Source organism: Gekko japonicus, unplaced genomic scaffold, assembly GCF_001447785.1.
Source record: "Gekko japonicus isolate JY-2015 unplaced genomic scaffold, Gekko_japonicus_V1.1 scaffold1602, whole genome shotgun sequence".
In the NCBI taxonomy this organism is placed as follows: Eukaryota; Metazoa; Chordata; class Lepidosauria; order Squamata; family Gekkonidae; genus Gekko; species Gekko japonicus.
The window spans coordinates 365,348-386,645 of record NW_015172053.1 but is presented as its reverse complement, the minus strand read 5'-3'; the positions used below and the strand labels follow the sequence as shown (position 1 = coordinate 386,645).

At 41.8% G+C, this 21,298-nt stretch overlaps 1 protein-coding gene across 1 annotated transcript in view; it reads left to right on the top strand.

Annotated features, from left to right (window-relative positions):
• Window positions 1-21,298, top strand: part of LAMA3 (laminin subunit alpha 3) — a 169,607-nt gene that overhangs the window by 41,614 nt on the left and 106,695 nt on the right. The window contains exons 7-12 of the mRNA XM_015420742.1: window positions 51-166; window positions 1,596-1,714; window positions 6,676-6,766; window positions 7,696-7,827; window positions 9,186-9,248; window positions 11,647-11,787. Of these exons, the coding sequence (XP_015276228.1) occupies window positions 51-166; window positions 1,596-1,714; window positions 6,676-6,766; window positions 7,696-7,827; window positions 9,186-9,248; window positions 11,647-11,787 (662 nt within the window). The remainder of the gene's footprint in view (window positions 1-50; window positions 167-1,595; window positions 1,715-6,675; window positions 6,767-7,695; window positions 7,828-9,185; window positions 9,249-11,646; window positions 11,788-21,298) is intronic.

Sequence of the window (21,298 nt, the reverse complement as noted above, 5' to 3'; positions counted from 1 at the left end):
AAAAAATGGAAAAAAATAATCAAATAAATAAGAATTGCTTAAATATCCAGGTATCAATGTGTATGTCAGCACAACACTTGTGGGGAAACCTGTGACCACTGCTGTGTTGGATATAACCAGAGAGAATGGCAACCTGCAACAGCCACCAGCACAAATCAGTGTGAACGTAAGTGTATAAAAAGGTTCTAGCTTAACAGTTATGAGGTGTGGTTCATAGTGGATGAAAGAGAAGAGTAAATAAAGTGAATGTTATATGCTTGTTTAACACATAATTCTGAAAGCCTGGATAGAAAAGTACAAAAAGTAAGCAAACCCTGTGTTGAAATATTCCATCTGTGCTTTCAGGGTCACATGTTATCCCTGTGAATTTTAGCTACTTGATCCTGATATAATGACACCTCTTTTCTGGTCTGCTCACCTGATTAGTTAAACAAAAAAGGCTCCTATATAATTTCTCCCACTGAATCCAAAACAGAATTACAGTGCAAGCAATAAGATGACAGTTAATTTGTGTAATCCCTAAATTAAATGAGTGTATAAATTCACGGCAAGTGCATAGGACACAATATACATTTATTTATGGCTTAATTTGTGTCAAAGTAAACCGGAGCTCTGACTTGGAGGTTGTTTAAACAACTTATGGTCCTATCACATGTAAAGTTTTCTTTTTGCACAATCTGATTAGGTTTGGGTGTGTATGTATTAAGTTGTATTTGCTTCGAGAAACAAAATGTATTAATATGCAAGCTGTCCAAGCGTTCAGAATAGATCAGGTCCTCCAGAGGCTGGTTTAAGACACAACAAGACAAGGCACAACCCGTGAGGACCAGGCACTGGATCTTCTTTTGGCTGAAGGTGCTGTTTATATAGCCATTACATTATATATTCAGGGCTATTTTTGGGCAGGAACGCACAGGAACGGAGTTCCGGCTGGCTCCAAAGTTGGCCACACCCAGCAGGAACTCATTAGCATAACAGGCCACACCCAACAGCAGAAACGCATTCGGATTGGCTACTTTAGGGGTGTGTGGCCTAACATGCAAAGGAGTTCCTGCTACAAAAAAAGCCCTGGGTTTTGACCACAAACAAGGTAAACAGAATAAGAAGCAAAAGGTGGGTCTGGCTGGATGACCACACTTCTGGTAACATGGGAATGCGACTTAATATGCTAATGAGCGGTGCACTCGGGTGTGGCTTAATATGCTAATGAGTTTCTGCTGCTGGGTGTGGCCTATTATGCTAATGAGTTCCTGCTGGACTTTTTCTACAAAAAAAGCCCTTTAAGCCCTCCACTGCTGAAAGCAGCTGGCAGGTTTGGCATTTCTTGTAGTGGTCCATGTCCTGCCCTCTCTTATTAGTTTTGTTGTAATATAGAACAGTGTCAAGTACCACTGCGATAAAGCAGGAGAGCGAACAGGCATTTGGGATCAGATAAACTTCATGTGTGCTTCTTAGGTAGCTTCCCTGTGTGCTTGGGAAGTACTAAGATTGTTTAGGTCATTTTATCCATGCATATGTAGATTTTTAAAACTGTATTGCATGTTCTCCAGAAATTTGCACTGATATAATGAAATATAACCTACCATTTCTCCCAGCCTGCAACTGTCACGGGCATGCCAGTGATTGCTATTATAGTCCTGAGGTTGAACAGCGTAAAGAGAGCTTAAGTCTCTCTGGACATTATCAAGGTGGAGGAGTTTGCATCGACTGCCAGGTAAAATACTCTTCTGTTCTTACAGGCTATATATAAATAAGAACTGTGAGTTAGATAAGTAACTGTTTATGATGGATGGTTTCAAGTTTTACCCAAGAAGAATATAAAAGGGCCACACCAGTCACTGGAGATAAAAAATGAGGCCAAGGCCGATAGTGCAAAATCAGGTAAAATATATTTTATTACTCAGTTAAAATTTCCAAAAAATTCACTACACGTTTCACCAAGAGGCTTCATCAGGGGAATCTGTAATAGATAATATATACAATTATACCACTGAATTTACAGGAATAATTGTATAGTTAAGATATATAGTTAAGATATATATATATCTTAACTATACAATTATTATTATACAAATATTACATTAAAAGCCAAAATCCAGGTGATAAAATATCAATCACATACAAAACCACTGGAGCTTATTCTGTCCTTGAGATTCCATGAGGAAAAGAAACTCGCTGTAAACAGAAGAGACAAAAAAACCTAGTCTTTCTCCATAAAAAGATTAAAATTTATCTACATGCATCTACTGTTGAACTAAGAGTATTCCAAGAGGTCTGAGAATAAATAAGGAGCTTGGACTTTTTCAGAATGATAAGGAATTTGTTAAAAAATGGTGCTTAATTTGAACAAATGTTCATTGGAACTTATGATCCTCATCATTCAAAATATGTAACCACACTGTCAGCAAGCTACAATCAACCATTGGTCCACTATCGGACCATCATCATCTGGCCCTGGAAGAAGATCAACGGCGCTAAGTGGAACAGATGGCACTGAGTGGGTATAACAGCACTATCACGCCATCTTTATGGAAATTTATGGAAATTTGAACATCGAGAGCACTTAATAATGATGGAAATTATTGATAGGATTTTAAATGGTTTTAAATGTGTTTTATGCGAGGCTTATGCCTGATTGTGAGCCGCCCTGAGCCCGCGTAGCGGGGAGGGTGGGTTATAAACCGAATTTATAAATAAATAAAATATCTGAGTTACAAGGAGAACAACATGAAAGAAATTTAGATCAGAAACTGGCACAACTAGATAAGGAACTACAAGTTTTTAAGGAGGAATTAGTTTAAATTTTAAAAATCTCAATGGGATAAAATGGATTATGAATACAACAGAATTTATCCATGGATGTTTTAAAGATCCCATAACTCTACAAGGAAGGTATCCTTTGCTGACTCTTCAGATCCTCCAGATGAACAATATAGTTAGTGCCATAGAGCGTAACAATATAACTGGAGATGAGGACAATAGTTCCAGCAACTTTTTTGTATGAGGATACACAACCCCAGGCCATATGGAATATACTATTGATGAAAAGAAAAAAACCAACAGCAAGAAAATACATATTACCAACCGAAGTTGAGATGGAGACCTGATCGAACACTTATAGAACAAGTACTATGGGTCCTTATCTTATGTTCCGACTTCATGTTATGATCCAGTGACCTCACGGTTGGACATTTTCAAACATGTCAGAACCTTGAGATTTAAAAAATTAAAAAAATAAAATAATTTATACTATATCACACTTTATATCTCCTGGGCCCATCCCTCCTGCTATACAAGTGTTTGAGGAAAGACTAATGAGTGATTTAGAAAAACTGGAATGTAATTTAAAATCCGGATGGGCAAATTTGAATAATCAAGAGAAGCTGGCATTATATTTGCAAATGAAAGGCATAGCAATGGGATCCTCAATGGCCCCAGAAGTTGCCAATTTATGAGCGCGATCATACGCACAATTAGACCCGCCATAGGCACAAATGCCAGGCAGATTTAGAGGGTGTGATCAGACAACAACATCTGGGAAGCACCCCGCAGCCATCAGCAACCCGTTCTGCTCTGCCGCAGAAGTGGAGTAAAAAGACACCAGGGAAAATCCGGTAGTAAGTGGGTTGTGACGGGCCACGGATGGACTTTCCTGTGTCTGATTGCTCCAGTGCGCTCTCATGGTGTCGGGATGGTCTGATCAGGCCATCCCGACTCCGTGCCATTGTTCCCAACATGAAATGGATTGAAAATCCAACATGAAATGAATTGATTTGATCAAGGAAGCCATTGCCCTCAGTTTGCAAGACCTGAGCAAGGATGTTAATGATAGAAGGACATAATTAATTCATAGGGTCACCATCAGTCGGAAGCGACTTTATGGCACTTCACATGCACACATTGATTATGGAGCACTTCATACAGCAGGTCAGGATCCAACCAGAATAGGAAATCTAATGTGTAAGTGACCTTGAGTTCCTGGATGAAAGAACAGGAAGTTAAAAATTATAAATAAATAAATAAAATGCCTCCAGATGGCAGGTGTCCTTCTATTTAAGATCTGAAAATCAGAGGAAATGTGCAGATTAACTGCCATTTATTTTTTATCCATGTGTTAAAATGAAAACTAGGTTATGTGTGATATGTAGATGGATATAGTTTTTTTAAACAACTATTTCAAAGAGAAAGAAGGATTCTCTTTCTTTTTCATTTGTTATTACTATTTAGAGCTTCCTCTTTGTGTCTTGCCTATGAAAGGACTTGTTAGCTAATCTTCTTCCTGGAACATAAAAGAGGAAAAGTGACTGGAATCTAAGAAACACTGTCCAGGCAATGATGATGATTGTTCATAACTTGATATTGTAGCAATTAGATTGGGTAAAACTGCTTAGCCATGAAATTTAATTATAGGCTTTCCCAACAGGAGAGGCAGATGAATTGTAGTTCTTTTCCCATTTTTATCATAGAAACTCATTGGGAATTGTATGCATGGATGAAATAATGGAAATTGGGACGTGGTGTACAGCAGAGGTTCGGATCTGACATAAATGTCACTTTGTCAGGCCGGGCCATATGGGCCATAAAACGTAATGCCAGGTATTGGAGATATAAACTGTATAAAGGACAGCAGCTGGTAAGCTCCGAGTTGGTATATCCTCACTGCAAGGCCCCATGGGCTGGGAGGGGGTATAGAGGAAACCCACATGGGTGGACTGGAGAGCCAGCAGTGCAGCACTGGGCAGATGCTCCCACACTACCTGACTGCTCCAGATGAGGTTGTTCCCCGAGCAGTCTTCTGTTCCCTCCCTTGTAAAGAAAAAACATAGCCAGCAATTATAAAAAACCATAAGCCAATTCTGGCCCCTGTGCCTTATGTTTGACACCCCTGGTGTACAGCGATAGTATGATTTGTCATTTTTCAAAGACTATGGCTTGGATGCAACAATACATAAGAAGAAAGGTAAACAGGCTTAGGGCATTTCCACTTTCGCAGGGTCTTGTGCAACACCTAGCGCTTTCCTCTTCATATATTATAGTGCCCAGTGCTGCAAATTGGTTGTGCAAGGTTTTATGCAAGTGGAAACGCAACAAGTTTGACTTTGTGAAAGCCACTACCACGGTCTTTTTCTTGTGTTTTTACTTGCACAAGACCTCTAACACAAGCAGGAATTTTGTGCTGGATCCAGCTTGATGTGTGTCCTGCAGTAAATCACTGGGACACACATTTCATTTTCTTGCAGTAAATGCATTTTTAAAAATGATCTATAGATAGGGTTGCCAGATCCCCTTTTCCCACTGACAGGGGGATGGGGGGGGACATTCCAGGAGTGGGAAGTGATGTGCCCCCCAATTTCCCCAAAACAGTAACATTGCACGCTACATGCCTGCATCACCTGGAAGTGATGTTGTCATGGGTACTAGCTCTGCTGAGGCTGACTACTCCTCCGATGAAGAAGAGGCATGGAGCGACCCAGTCTCCTCTGGAGTCAGCCCAGAAGAGGAACCCTTAACAGCACCTGAGGGAGAAGAGGCCCCAGCAGCTGCACAGGAGTGGCAGACTGCAGCTCTTGCAAAGGCAACATGAGGGGCTGTGAGTCTTGGCAGATTGACTCCCAGGGAAGGGAGGACCTGGTCATAAACACCCCCACGCACCTGCCTCAGGGCAGAAGCAACCATGCTCAGACCTGATCCTGGCTGTTAGCCTCTGCTACTTCTAACTCCTACAACCTTTGACTGATTTCCTGGCTTTCTGACCTTCGGCTCTGTTGCTCGACTTGATTTCAGGCTGTGTATCCAGTTTCCAGTGCATGGTATCCATGGTGACCGGCTGACCCAGCACAGATGTCAGGGGTGATGCTTTTGATTTTGGACAAAACTCTATGGTACAATCGGTATCAAACCATAGAATTTTGCCCAAAGTTCAGAGTGTCACCCCCTGACATCGCCAACATCACTTCTGGGTGATGTAGGCATGTCACGTACGATGTCGCTGTTTGGGGGGATTCCCTCCCGCCAACCAGCTGTCCAGCGGTGGGCAGAAGCCTACAAAATCAAAAGGCAACCATATCTGTAGACAATCACAAAGGTTAAAATACCTCTGCTGTCCAAATAAGTTGGTTTTATGCTTTTTATTTTTAAAAAATACTTATTTTGGGCATTTCCCCCTGTGTTTTGTTTTGCAACCTAGGGGAGTTGTTTAACTGTTTTCAGCACACTGTCCTCATGCAAATGCAGAGAGAGAAAAACGTTCTTTTATTATGTGTATTAAATATAAGGTGGCCAGGAATGAGTCTTTTACTGGAATAACTATTTTATATAAGATTTTATTAATTTTGCCAATAGGACCAGCTAATGTTTGTTGCTGGCACTCTGTCCCTATGTAAATTTCTTATCATTACATGGAAATAGTCCAGGGACAGAAGCCAGGAATTTATTTTTAACTGGTTTAAGCATTTCACTATATATTGATTATTTTATATGTTTTATGGTAATATAATATAGTCCAAGATGACAGTTTTGCAGTATAAGCAGAACTTTATGCACTGCACATCTGCCATATTTGCTTTGCAGTAGTGATGTAGTTTTAAAATTGCTGTATTCACTTAATTTCCTGCCTGGCTGTACTAACAACTGTGTATCTCTAGTTACATTTTAATCTCACTTTAACCTGCCTAGCACAACACAGCTGGTGTAAATTGTGAGAGATGTTCGAAGGGCTATTATCGTCCTTATGGTGTTCCGGTGACAGCGCCAAATGGATGTATACGTAGGTTACTTTCTTTTCAATTTTTTTATTTGATTTTTTTCTTTATTTCAAAGGAGGGAAAAATCTGAAGTTCATTTCCGAAGATGTTACCATATGTAGTTAATGTATTTATAGTCTGTGGGCTTAGAAGGGTGTAACTCTGCTTAGGATGCCCTTGTTGGTGATTGTTTGGTTCAAGATCAGTACACACATAGCAGAAAATATAAGGTTGCTGCTGTCTGGCTTCAAATATCTGCTTAGAAAGCAAATGGCTGAAAAGAACAGCTGCCTTTACTACTGTACCACTGCTAGGAAAACTGCACCTGCCAGTGTATCCCTGTGCACAGGGACCAGAGCACCAGATCCAAGGAACTGAGAATGGAATGGAGTAAGCAGAGTGGGTCTTGGCCACCTTCCCTTTCTTGTGGCAGTTCCTGCAACCTCTGAAAAGTCATTCGTGAGGGGGGCCCTCAGCAATGTTGAGGGATATAGGAAGGAATTGGTGAACATCACTCTCCCCTCTTGTACCACAGCCCTGATCAGAATTGTCCTCTTGCAGCTGCTTTTTAGTGTTAAAAACTTGTCAAGAGATCAGACAATAGATCTCCTCAGGAAACTGAGGTTTGACTCCAGAGTCCAAGATGACAAACAAAATCAACTTTAGAAAAGGTAGCAGCTTGCCATGAGCCTAGGAGACAGAGATGTCAATCATGTAAACAAGCTTAACCTCTGGCAGAGAGTTACTAGTCATTTGTTTAGCATAAGCTGTTGTCAGAAGGAGGACTATATATTAGCATGGCTAACTCACACAGCACTAAAAAGATATGAAATAATATTCCATTTCCAAATTACAGACTTATGTATAATGGAAATTGTTGTAGTTACAATACTAATCTTCAGGAAATAAATTGTGTAGAGGAAAGACTTCATGCTGATGATATTTTATTTAGCTTGCAGTTGTAATCCAGAACATTCTAATGGCTGTGAGGAAGGATCAGGTCACTGCTATTGTAAACCGAATTATCAGGGCAAGCACTGTGACCAGTGTGCTGAAGGATACCATGGTTTTCCTTTCTGTGACCGTGAGTACCAGTGTATCAAACACATCTTTGCATTTGTGTCCTCTGTTTTATTGAATATGCACCTTCATCAATTCATTCTAATTATGGTGCACTAAACTATCAGTAGGAGCTGCGGTGGCTCAAGTGGTTAAGACGCTGAACTGCAGGCTGTGGAAGGTCAGTAGTTCAGCAGTTCGAGACCCGGGTGCCGCAAGACGGAGTGAGCTCCCGTCTCTAGTTCCAGCTGCTGCCAACCTAGCAGTTCGAAAGCAAGAAATTGCAAGTAGATAAATAGGTACCACTTTGGTGGGAAGGTAACAGCGTTCCGTGCACCTTGGTGTTTAGTCATGCCAGCCACATGACCACAGAAACGTCTTCAGACAGCGCTGGCTCTTCGGCTTTGAAACGGAGATGAGCGCCGCAACCTTAGAGTCATATTCGACTGGCTTTCGAGCAAGGGAACCTTTACCTTTACCTTTAAACTATCAGTAAATATTATTATCCCAAGTAAGACAAGTAAGTAAATATTCTGAATTCTGTCATGCATTTTGAATAAGAGCAGCAGTCATTCCTGAAATCTGAGATAAAGCTGGATTTCACAACTGATATCTGTGGTTATCTCTCCATGATTGGTTGAATTGGTGGGGAAGCAGACTTCTATAAGTTCTATTTTTAAATGTCCTCTGAATGAGAGTGCAGGTGTGCTGTCTAGGGGTGAGCACCAAGAAAACATTTTGTAATAACTTTGGATCCAGACTTGGAGGAAGGGGATTTTAACCGTGATAGCCTATTTTTGGGTAAAGCATTTCCAGTTTAAGACTCAAATCTGTGTGGTTTTGGAGTTTGGGACCATTATTCTCAATGAGGAATGTATATGAGGGTTTAGGGGAGTTCATAAAGATGTGATCAACAGGCACAGAACATATTCCTCCCTCTAAACGTTTTTTAAAAACTTTTTTATTAAGAAAAACATTTTGAAACAGCAATACATATCAAGGTGCCACATAAAACCTGTTTGTAGGAGAATATATAACAGTCACAAAATTAGCAAAGTAAACCTAACCCAACTATATTACAATGTACTGAACCTTGCTGTAACTGCGTAACCTCTTAAGTATGATAGCTACATTTAAAATCTTTAAATAAATGAATGATGATAGATCTTGAATAGGATTAAATGAACTCTGCCAATATATGTGGAGTGTCCTGGCTCCTCCCTCTAATCTAAAGACACACCAAGTTTGAAGTGGATGAACAGGGTAAATTTTACAGGCTGCCAGAGTATGAAGTAAAAGGAAAGTGTCTACTTACATTAATATATAAGAAAACACATCTGTAATGTAACCTCCTAATAGATTTTATTCCTCCCCCCTTAAAAGGGACTTCTGTTTATCCTCCTGCTACTCCAAGTCCTGAAGATCCTTCAGCTGGTCATATACTTGGTAGGTCCCCTTCTTTACATTGTTTGTAGTTTATCATTTAATTGCAGTCATAGACACAATCCTGAAAAAACTAGATACTCTGAAGATATGTTTCTATGTTGATAGGGGTTCTTTCTGTGATTTGGTTACCTTTCTGTGTTTGTTTGGGGATGTCCAAGGATGGTGAACTTACATGTAAGCTTTTCGTATTAGGACATGTATTAGAATATGCCCCATTGCTCTGATATAATGTTTGTAATCTGTCACCTAGTGCTTCTTTCATATTGGTTTCAATGCTAAGGGCTAAATTATACAATATATATGTTTACTAGTTGTCTCCAGGTTCACCAATTTGATCAATCATGCATCAGCTCCAAGAATGTTGTTTTAAAAGCCTGAGAAGCTAATTTTGCTAACGACATGTGACATGGGTGGAGGAGGGGGCTCCTACTAGCCCCCAGCCTTTTTCCTGAGTTGAAAGTACCTCTAGTGGGAAGTCATTGGCTCCAATAACGTCTCACTGGGAGTTCTTGAAGCTAAGGAAAAAGGTGGGGGGAGGCAGGAGCCCCCTCCTCCACCCATCCGGCCTATTGTCAGCAAAATCAGCTTCTCAGCCTTTTAAAGCAGTAATCTTGGAACTGACTTATGACTCTGATTAACTAAGGTGCCACTGGACTGAAACGTAGTTCTCACATCTGTTAACTCTTTTATTATCTGTATGTTAATTTGCTGTTATCCACAGCTCTTAACAACTGCTTTAATCCAATCTTAGCTATACTTATCCCAGGGCTATTTTTGGGCAGGAACGCACAGGAACGGAGTTCCGGCTGGCTCCTGAGTTGGCCATGCCCAGCAGGAACTCATTAGCATAATAGGCTGCACCTAATAGCAGAAACTCATTAGGATTGGCTTCATTAGGGTATGTGTGGCCTAACATGCAAAGAAGTTCCTGCTACAAAAAAGCCCAGGGTTTTGACAACAAAGTAAACAGAATAAGAAGCAAAAGGTGGGTGTGGCTGGACGACAACACTTCTGGTAACATGGGGGTGTGGCCTAATATGCTAATGAGTTTCTGTTGTTGGGTGTGGCCTATTATGCTAATGACTTCCTGCTGGGCTTTTTCTACCAAAAAAGCCCTGCTTATTGCTCAGTTACTTATGCATCTTGACTCTAACTAGCCTTTACTGGCAACTACCCCCCCCCCACTATACCTATACGTAGGGCTTGATGAAGTCAGTTTCAATGTATCTGAAGAAGTGTGCATGCACACGGAAGCTTATACCTAGAATTAAACTTTGTTAGTCTTGAAGGTGCCACTGGACTCAGACTTTGTTCTGTTACTTCAGACCAAAACGGCTGCCCACCCAAATCTAACACAGCATTAGCTATAACACAAACAAACACTAATTGAGGAAAGAAACTATTCCTGATAGAGCAGAGCAAACATCTCCAATTCCATAATTTGAGACTGAACTTCTATTCAGACAAGTGATTCAGGAAAGACCAAAAAGCTGATGCACATGAGGGAGGAGCTTCATAAAAATAAATTATTTCAAACATTAGACCATTTCTACCCATGGGAGCTTTAAAACAAACTGCTTCTAGCCCATTTGGAATATAGAAAAAGAGAAATAAACTCACATATAAGCTTGCCCTAAATGCCATTGCAATAGATGGACAAGCACTGTAATCCCATGTACATTTACTTGAAAGTAAATCCAGTTGAATTCAGCAGTACTTGAATCTGGGTAAACATGCAGAGGCCTGTGGATTGTCACATTTAATGATGTTGTTTTGCCCTTGATCGGGCTCCTTGAATTTCAGTTTTTCTTTCTTACCAAGAATGAACAGTATAACACATTGGCCAGTTCATGTTTGTTTTAAAAGTATTCTAGAAATGCCAGTTTAAAAATAAAAGTCATTTTAAAATAGGTGCTCTTCTGCACATTCTCTGCACAGACCTGCAGAGAAAGGTAGCCTTCCCCCCCCCCCCCCCAAGAGCTCTCCCATCACAAGGCTCTTCCAAAAACCAAGGGCTTCTTTACTGCCTAGAAATGAAAACCTTAAATCAGTAACTGGAAATTACTTGCATTTCCCTTAGCAATAGAATTGCTTAAGCTTTCTTCTTTAACAAGTAATATTGTCGCTGCATAGACAGCGCTAGTCTCTCTCTTTTAGTTTGGGTGAGGGTTCCTTTTGCTTGCTTGTGCAATAATGCTGTTGTGTCCTTTTTTCTTTTGTATGCAAAGATGGCTGCAAGCCAGGATTGTTTTGGCTCACATGGGTCATTGCAAGTGATGCAATTTTGCTTTTAGATGCCAAATTCAAATGCTGTACAAATGTCATCCTATGTTTTCAAATCTTCAGTAACATAAAACTCAAGACTATTAAACTCTTCCTTTCAATTTGTACCGCCCAGGTTGTTGGTGCTCTGGCTCTGGCGTATTAGACAGCAGTGATTGTGACAGAAGAACAGGACAATGCAGATGCCGTGTTGGGTTTCAGGGGATTGCCTGTGATCGCTGTGCAGTGGGGTATTTCCATTACCCTTTCTGCCAAAGTAAGCAATCTTTCCATTTAGAGACATCAGCAATCTTGGAGACTTTGTGGAAAACCCGTTAGAAACAAGGCTTGTCTTTTTAACAAGGTGTTAGAGAAGCAGGATCTGAATGCATCCTTCTGCATAGATTGGATCGTGCCATGAAAATATATTGAGAATTAGCACTTCCAAATTGTTGAGCTCTATGGTACAGTTCTCTAAATTATAATTGAGGGGACATATTACACTACAGTTAAAATAAGCGTCTGCCTGTTTGGCTTAATCACCTCCCAGAGCCAGTTTGGTGTAGTGGTTAAGTGCGCGGACTCTAATCTGGGAGAACCGGGTTTGATTCCCCACTCCTCCACTTGCACTTGCTGATGTGACCTTGGGTCAGTCACAAGCTCTGGCACAGCTGTCCTTGAAAAAGAGCAGTTTGTGTCAGAGTTCTCTCAGCCCCACCCACCTCACAGGGTGTCTGTTGTGGGGAGGGGAAGGGAAAGGAGTTTGTAAGCCGCTCTGAGACTCCAAGTGAAGGGCGGGGTATAAATCCAATCTCTTCTTCTTCTTCTTCTTCTCCCCAAATCACCTCTTTGCAAATGCAGAAAAAGCTGCCCTAAGCCCGCTTGTGGGATGGGGCGAGGTAAAAATTGAATAAGTTGTTGTTGTTATTGCAATCCAGCATCCTACCCTCTTTTGCAGTCAGTAACGCTGTGTTTGGGGCTGTGTTTTCTGGACATTGGAGATGTTTCAGAGATTCCACTGTGTTGATCACCTGTAGTGTAGTGTAACAGGGAGCTGTTATGTCCATTGCTTCCTTCCTGCCTTATGATGATGTCACTGCCCATATATTAGCAGAAAGAGGGTGGATTGAGTGCTATCTGAAGGCTTTCTGTTCTTGGGGCATATCCAAAATGATGGATTAATTTTTCATGGTATGGGACACTAAGTAGACAGACCTTCATGATTACAGTAGTCCTCAAAATTTTTAAAACATTTATGAAGCCCTGCTACTGATCTGGGCATTAGCACTGCATTGTCTGCGTATAAAAGAAACGGAATTTTGCATTTGGATAAATATGGGAGATGGAAATCATTCCTCAAAAGGCAAGGTCTGAGATGGTTAATATATAAATTGAACAATGGGGTGCAAGAATGCATCCCTGTTTAATGCCTTTGTCTAAGGAGAGTACCCCAGATAACTGGCCCATTGCCCCACACCTGACCCAGGCAGTTGGGCAACTGTATAGCTGCTGTATTAAATAAAGGAGACGAGATTCAATGCCATACTTCTTCAGCTTTCCCCATAATCAGGGCCTGGATATTGTATCAAATGCTGATTTAAGATCCATAAAGGCAACTGCCAATATACCTTCTCCAGAGCTCTATTTTTATCTACTAGGTATTGGAATGTATGACAGTATCAATTGTACTTGCTTCTTTCCTGAAGCCAGCCTGCTCATTCTCAAGAATATTATTTTCCTCGACCCAGGACCGAAACTTTCCAAAGAGCATTGCTGCATAAAGTTTTCCTATGGTAGACAACAAGCTTATTGGATGATAATTTCTGGGTCCATCAAGTCCCCCTTTTATAAATTGGGACAATTATCACGCTATGCCAAGCTTTGGGTATATTTCCTGTCTTATTTATATTTGTAAAAACTAAGGCCAGAATCTGTGCCCACCAGTTTGGGTCGATTTTAAATAGTTCTGCTGGTATTAGGTCAGGGCTAGGTGCTTTCCCCCTTTTTTGTTGCTTAATCAAGGTCTTAATTTCACTGACCAATACCAGGGGGTATGGTACTCTAGAAGGTTGTAGCATGTCGTTTGGAAACTGTTTTGACTGGAACAGGTAATAGCCATCTCATTTAGGAGTTTATAGTTAAGACTACTATTTCAATTTAAGCTTTAAGTTTTGTTGTAATAGCTTTCATACCATTGTCACCATCTTTGTATACATTTTGTTGTTGTTGTTTTGCAATCTTTTTTCAATGTTTAGATTTTGTGTCAATTTCTGAAGATAAAAATTTAAGCCAATCCATTTTGGGCTGCTTTTTCGCCAGTAGAGTATGACTTGATTCCTGTCAAGTGAAAATGTCCTATGTCCTAGCTTATGAGGACTAGAGATCTCTTCAAGAAAATTGGAGAAATCAAGGGAGCGTTCCGTGCAAAGATTGCCATGATAAAGGACAAAAACGGTAGGGACCTAACAGAAGCAGAAGATATTAGGAAAAGATGGCAAGAATACACAGAAGAACTATACAAGAAAGACCTCGATGTCCTTGACAACCACGACGGTATAATCACTGACCTCGAGCCAGACATCCTGGAATGTGAAGTTAAATGGGCCTTAGAAAGCATTACTAACAACAAAGCTAGTGGAGGTGATGGTATTCCAGCTGAGCTATTCAAAGTCTTAGAAGATGATGCTGTTAAAGTGCTGCACTCCATTTGCCAGCAAATTTGGAAAACGCAACAGTGGCCACAGGATTGGAAAAGATCAGTATACATTCCAATCCCAAAGAAGGGCAATGCCAAGGAATGTTCAAACTATCGCACAATTGCACTCATATCACACGCTAGCAAGGTCATGCTCAAGATCCTACAAGCTAGGCTTCAACAGTACGTGGATAGAGAACTACCAGAAGTACAAGCTGGGTTTCGAAGAGGTAGAGGAACTAGAGATCAAATTGCCAACATTTGCTGGATTATGGAGAAAGCAAGAGAGTACCAGAAAAACATCTACTTCTGCTTCATTGACTATGCTAAAGCCTTTGACTGTGTGGATCACAACAAACTATGGCAGGTCCTTAAAGAGATGGGAGTACCAGACCACCTCACATGTCTCTTGAGAAACCTGTATAAGGGCCAAGAAGCGACAGTTAGAACCGGATATGGAACAACTGATTGGTTCAGCATAGGAAAAGGAGTACGACAAGGATGTATATTGTCACCTTGCTTATTTAATATATATGCAGAGTACATCATGCGAAATGCTGGCCTGGATGAATCACAAGCGGGAATTAAGATTGCTGGGGAAAAGATCAACAACCTCAGATATGCAGACGATACCACTCTAATGGCAGAAAGTGAAGAGGACCTAAAGAGCCTCTTGCTCAGGGTAAAAGAGGAGAGCGCAAAAGTGGGCTTGAAGCTCAACATCAAAAAAACTAAGATCATGGCATCCGGCCCCATCACTCCTTGGCAAATAGAAGGGGAAGTCGTGGAAGTAGTGACAGACTTCACGTTCCTGGGATCCCAGATCACCGCAGACTGTGACAGTAGTCATGAAATTAAAAGACGCCTGCTCCTTGGGAGGAAAGTGATGGCGAACCTAAACAGCATGATAAAAAGTAGAGACATCACCCTGCCAACAAAAGTCCGCATGGTCAAAGCAATGGTATTCCCAGTAGTCATGTATGGCTGTGAGAGTTGGACTATAAGGAAGGCCGAGCGCCGAAGAATAGATTCTTTTGAACTATGGTGCTGGAGGAGACTCTTGAGAGTCCCTTGGACTGCAAGAAGAACAAATCAGTCAATCCTCAAAGAAATCAACCCTGACTGTTCCCTGGAAGGCCAGATAATGAAACTGAAGCTCAAATACTTTGGCCACCAAATGAGAAGGGAGCACTCACTGGAGAAGACCCTGATGCTGGGAAAGATTGAAGGTCAAAGAAGACAGGGACGGCAAAGGATGAGATGGTTGGACAGTGTCATCGATGCAACGAACATGAAACTGAGCAAACTTCAGAGGACAGTGGAAGACAGGAGGGCCTGGCGGGATCTAGTCCATGGGGTCGCGAAGAGTCGGACTCAACTGTGCGACTGAACAACAACAAAGCTTATGAGTATAGTTTATGGTTTTCATTAAATCTTGTGGGTGTTTTCCAGGTTTATAAAAGGCTCCAGCAGTGCGCTAGTTCAGTCTCTTTTGCTGGTGATTCAATCCAGCATTTTGCCACAACATCCAAAATTCTTTTCCGAAGTCACAACTAGTGGTGGATCAACTTTCAGCACTCACTCACTCACCCACAGTGCTATTTTGTGTGTGTGTGTGACTATCCATCCCTGTTCCTTTAATATGTAGTATGCTGAATTTTGTTCAAAGATTGTAACTATGTACAGACAAGGCAGATATCACTACAAACTTGAAAACTCTGTGGGCTGAAAAAATACATTGGGAGTCACCCCCCCCAGTACCACCTATACCTTTAAGAAATGGCTGTTGTGGGGGTTGCTAGGCAACCATAATAGTATTGCCACCCTTCAAGCTTTTGTTTTTATCAGTAAAAAGCAGGAGCATAGGGCAGGGCCCTTTCCAGGGTTGTTCCAGCCTTTGCTGAGAACTCACCAAGCCAGGCCTTGCAGTAACCACTGGGTGACTTGCTACCACTTGACATGCATGACTAAGGCTGCAATCACACACACTAAATAATCCACTTTCAATCCACAGTAAAATCCAGTTGGAAAGTGCATTGAAAATGGATTTAGTGTGTGTGATTTTAGCCTTAGTCTCAGTTGGTTGCTACTGTTCAACAGTAGCCATCCTATAAAAGTCAGTGTTGTGTAGTGGTTAAAGATTCAGACTAGGATCTTGGAGACCCAGCTTTGAATTCCCACTCTCCCATGAAAGTTCATGGAGTGACCTTAGGCCAGTCACTCACTCACCCTATGTCACAGGGTTCTTGTGAGGATAACAAGGAGGAGAGGAGAATGAAGTAAGCTGCTTTGGGTCCCATTGTGGAGAAAGGCAGGAGTGAATAATACATATAGCAATGATGGGAAGAGCAAATAAAAGGTAGGTTGATTGGTGGGGTGCATAGAAAGAAGCAGAGAACAGTGAGTATATGGGGGTTTCCAGGAGGAGGGAAGGGGGAAATGGGAAGGTGATACAGGGAAAGTAAGGCATCTACTGCAAGTCCTTGCAGGTTCCCTACTGGGCCTGGCCCCAGCTGAGACTGCACAACTCAGCCAGCATTTTCCTGGAAAGAGGATGCTAGGGAAGGGAAAGCCGAAAACAAGGGGTGGGGCAGATAAAGGTAGGTTGGCTTGGTGAGTCAGAAGGAACCAGGAAAAGGTAAGAAGCTATGCGGCCTTTCAGTAAAGGAAAATAGTGGAGAAGGGGAAAATGAGATGCCCACCACACATCCTTGCAGGTCCCTGGTTGTTTTATCCTAATTCAGAATCCACCCATTGGCCTTGATTTCACTTTCTCAAATTTCTGCCTCTAGTTCAGTTCCCACATTCATCACCTAAAGTGCCAGAAGTAACTAAAATAAAACCTGTTAATTTGATTTTCGTTGGCTTTGAGAAATAGATGGGTAGAATTGCCCTGACCTGGATAGCCCAGGCGGGCCCGATCTCATCAGATCTTGGAAGCTAAGCAGGGTCAACTCTGGCAGGTACTTGGATGAGAGACCTCCTTGAAATACCAGAGGCATGGGTAGGCTTTATTCAGCCACATCTCTGAATATCCTCCAGGCCGTCAGTAGGAGTCAGTCACCAGAGGTCACCATGACTTTCAGGTACACACAAACTCACATGTGTACACACACACATGCACATATGAGAAATACCAAAAAAAGAAAAGAAAAATAGATAGGTAGAATTGAGTAGAATTTCTGATATTTTTGGTTACAACTTTCTGCCTGCAAGTCCTGTTAAAATTGGTTAAATATACATTTGTACCACATGATTTTACTTTATGTTTGAATAAATATGAATGCCTACCACAGAGGAAAGACATGACACTGTTCATCTGAGCTAGTCAGTTGCAGCAAAACCAAGAAGGTCTTTTTCAGCACCTTGAAGAATAAGATATTTATTGTGGCATAAACTTGCATGGACTAGAGACCGCTTCATCAGATGCATGGTAAAAACTCAGTTCATAGAGGAAAGAAAAGTAAATGGTGAAGTCAAAATGAAATAAAATGCAAGAGGTGGAGCATACGATGAGTCTTATGCAAGGTTCAATTGAGAATGATCATATACAGCAACTATCCAAAATAGCATTAATAGGTGGTAACACCATCTTCCTAAACTTGTTAAGTTGATTTATCACTTGTAGCATCATCATCATCATCATCATCATCATCATCATCATCATCATCATCATCATCATCATCATCATCTACATTTCTATACTGCCCATAGCTAAAGCTCTCTGGGTGGTTTACAACAAATATAAAACAATAAAATACAATAGATACAAGACAATAGATAAAAACATTAAACATTAAAAATCATTTTAAGATAACATCAAAAAACATGAAAGAACAATAGACCTGACCCAAAAAGATCTGACCCAAAGTGAAAGAAGAAGTCCTTACTGAGTTCTAAAAATATAGTGTCTAACTTGTTAATGAATCCAGTGATCAATGTAGTACCTGCAGCCTTTATCGAGGTTCTAAGTACTACGCTTAGGAGTGTAAGTACAGAGTTCCCAGGCTAGGCATGGAAAGCACCATTTTCACTATGCTGTATGACTCTGACTGTGTGTCCCTTAATAACCCCCAAATGCTTCCAAGGCAGTGGGGAGAATTCTGTCTTCATCATACAGTTACTGTGTATTACAAATCCTGATGGCATCCTCTGTGTGTGCATGAGAGAATAGCAAGGTCCAGTGGATTCCAAGAATGACCCAGAATATCCGCCACTATTCACTTCAACCTGAAAATATAGTCCAAATTCCATCCTACAGCAGAATTTAGTGACAATTTTGATGTATTTGAAATGGAAACAATACCTGTCGGGCTGCAGTGTATTTGAAGAGGCAGTGCAATGAAAGATATCACTAGAGACACTTTGTATCTCCCCCGCCCTGAGCATATCCAGCTGGGTTCATGAAAAGTGTCCTAGAAAGAGGGCACGCCCCCCCCCAACCTTGTGCTCACCTCTAAAAACCAGCTGGGCAATCTACTCCTGTAATCGCTGTCTGTGGGGATCAGCATTCTCATTGGAATTAAAATGTCAGCAACGTGCAATTAAGATAGCAATTTGGTTGCTACAAGAGTCACTGGAGACTAATTTAGAACAGGGTGGAAATGTGAATTAGTTGTAATATCTTTGCTTTTCCTCTTTTTGCTGGCTGCTGAGTGATTCCTGCACCCTTTCTTAATCCTAGTTTCTGAAGACTGTTTATGAATAGAAGAGGAATGAAGTTGATACTGAATAACAACAACAATGTTATGTATGGTTTTTTAAAAAAAAAAATCAGCCAGCTGGCAACTATATTTCGGATCCCTGGACTGCATGTAAAGCATGTCACCAGTAATGGATATTTCTAGATGGTGGCAAAATAAATACCTTATTTTTGACGATATTTAGCTAATCAGCTGGCAGTTTGTTTTTGCTGAGTTCAGATTGATCAGCATTTTTAAATATGCACTGAACATTAGGAGATTATACTAATAAATGACACAGAAAGAGTTCAAGTATAGTAATCAATACCCATCATGCACATTCAATTCTTACTGTTGAATACCATGTACGAATAGCATAAGTTTTTTTCTAAAATAGTGTATGTTGGCTTTTGTAGTTTCTTATCTGACTCATGTCTGGTCCTCTAGCCATGAAGCTTATTGAGTGCTCTTAAGCCAGTCACACTGTCTCACCCTAAACTATTTCAGAAGACTGATAAAAACAGAAGTGGTAGAGAACCATGTATACTACCCTGAGCTCATTGGAGGAAAGATGGGATAAAAATGTAACAAATGTTCTTATGCCACAAATGTCTTGATTTGAATTGTGTTGCATGGTAATAAAACTGTTTAACTGGCTAGATGCAGTTATTACAAATTTCCTGCTTACTTGTTGTCAGTCAGTCCAATCTGTTTGCTGCTGGGGGAGGGGGCAGTACTACAGATGGACTGAGTGCAACATGTAATTGAATTCTCACACAAAAGTTGCCTCTCTGCAAAAAGTGTTCCTGCATGCTGGTTGCAACAGGTATGATCTTGCTCATACATCACGTACTATTCCCTGTGATTACATGTATTAGCAAGTTGCCATTGGCACTGCAAATGTCTTGTGATTTGGATCATAGGGGAAGGACCATAGCATAGTGACAACGCCCCAGGTTGTAATCCCCAAAATCTGTAGCTAGAGGGAAAGGCCAGAACCCTAGAAGAGCTGTTGTGTGGGACAAAAGTGATAGACCAGTAGTGACCTGGCAAAGTATGGCAGCATTATATGTCATTTTGGCTGGATGGCTTATCTTTGTGGCCAGGTATGGCTTGTTCTGTGGCAGCGTCAAAGCCAACACTGAAGAGCTGGTAGGGTGGGAGGCAGAATTTTATGTTGTGCAGTTGTACAGCTGCAGCCATTTCTGTGATCTGCAGCCATTTCACATTTGTATCCTTCCTACATAGCGCTCATAGTAGTGTATGAACACCTGGAGATGCCTTATACTGAACTAGTTCATCAAGGTCAACACTGTCTATCAGTGGCCTTCCAAGGTCTTGGGTAAAGGTCATTCCCATTGCCTACTACCAAATCCTTTTAATGGAGATGCCAGAGATTGAACTTGGGACCTTCTGCATGCCAAGCAGACACTCTACCACAGAGCCGCAGCCCCCTCTTTCTATTTTATCTTCATACTAGCAGTAAAGCCCGTTGTGAAAGCAATACAACGAGATCTAGAAAGAGGCTCTGGGGCAGTGCTCTGGCTTTGGGCAAACAGTGTCAATTTGCTGTGGTGACCTCAGCAGGGTATAATGACAGAGTCCACTGTTTTCTCCAGAGGAACTGATCTCTGCTACCTGAAGAGCAGTTGTAATTGTGAGTGATCTGTAGCCCTCACCTGGAGATTGGCAGCAATTGTTACCCAGGACAAAATGGCTGGTTTGGAGGGTGTAGTCTATGGCATTCTACCTGTCTGAGGTCCCACCCCTCTGCAAACCCCACCCTCTCCAGGCTCCACCCCTCAAATCCCCAGGAATTTGTCAGCATGTAGTTGGCAACCCCATCTCCTTCCCAGCTAGCCACCAACCTACCATTATCTGCCCCTTTGACTTCAGCTGACTTCTGCCCTCCCTTCTGCAGAGCAGTTGTAATACTGAGTGCTCTCCAGCCCTCACCTGGAGATTGGCAACAATGGTTCCCTATGTGGGACTGACTGGTTTGGAGGGTGGAGTCTATGGCAGTGTACCTGTCTGAGGTCCCACCCCTCCTCAAACCTCACCCTCTTCAGGCTCCATCCCTCAAATCTCCAGGAATTTCCCATCTGGAGTTGGCAACCCTATCAGGACTGGCCCCAATGTGTTTTCTCCCAAAGGCCAAAGTAGGTGACAGGACCAAGCTTAGTTGCCTACCAACAGGCACTGAGGGGAATGTAGGGTTGCCAGCTCTAAGGAGGGAAATACCTGGAGGTTTGGGGGGTGGATTCTGTAGAGGGCCGGGCGACGGAGGCATCGGCCTTCTGTCGCCCGCCTTGCCCCCCCAATCTCGGCCCGGGCACCCGCGGCTCCCACCAGCGGCCGCCCGACTCCAGACTCCCCCGCGGCCACTCCAGCCAGGCGACGGAGGCATCGGC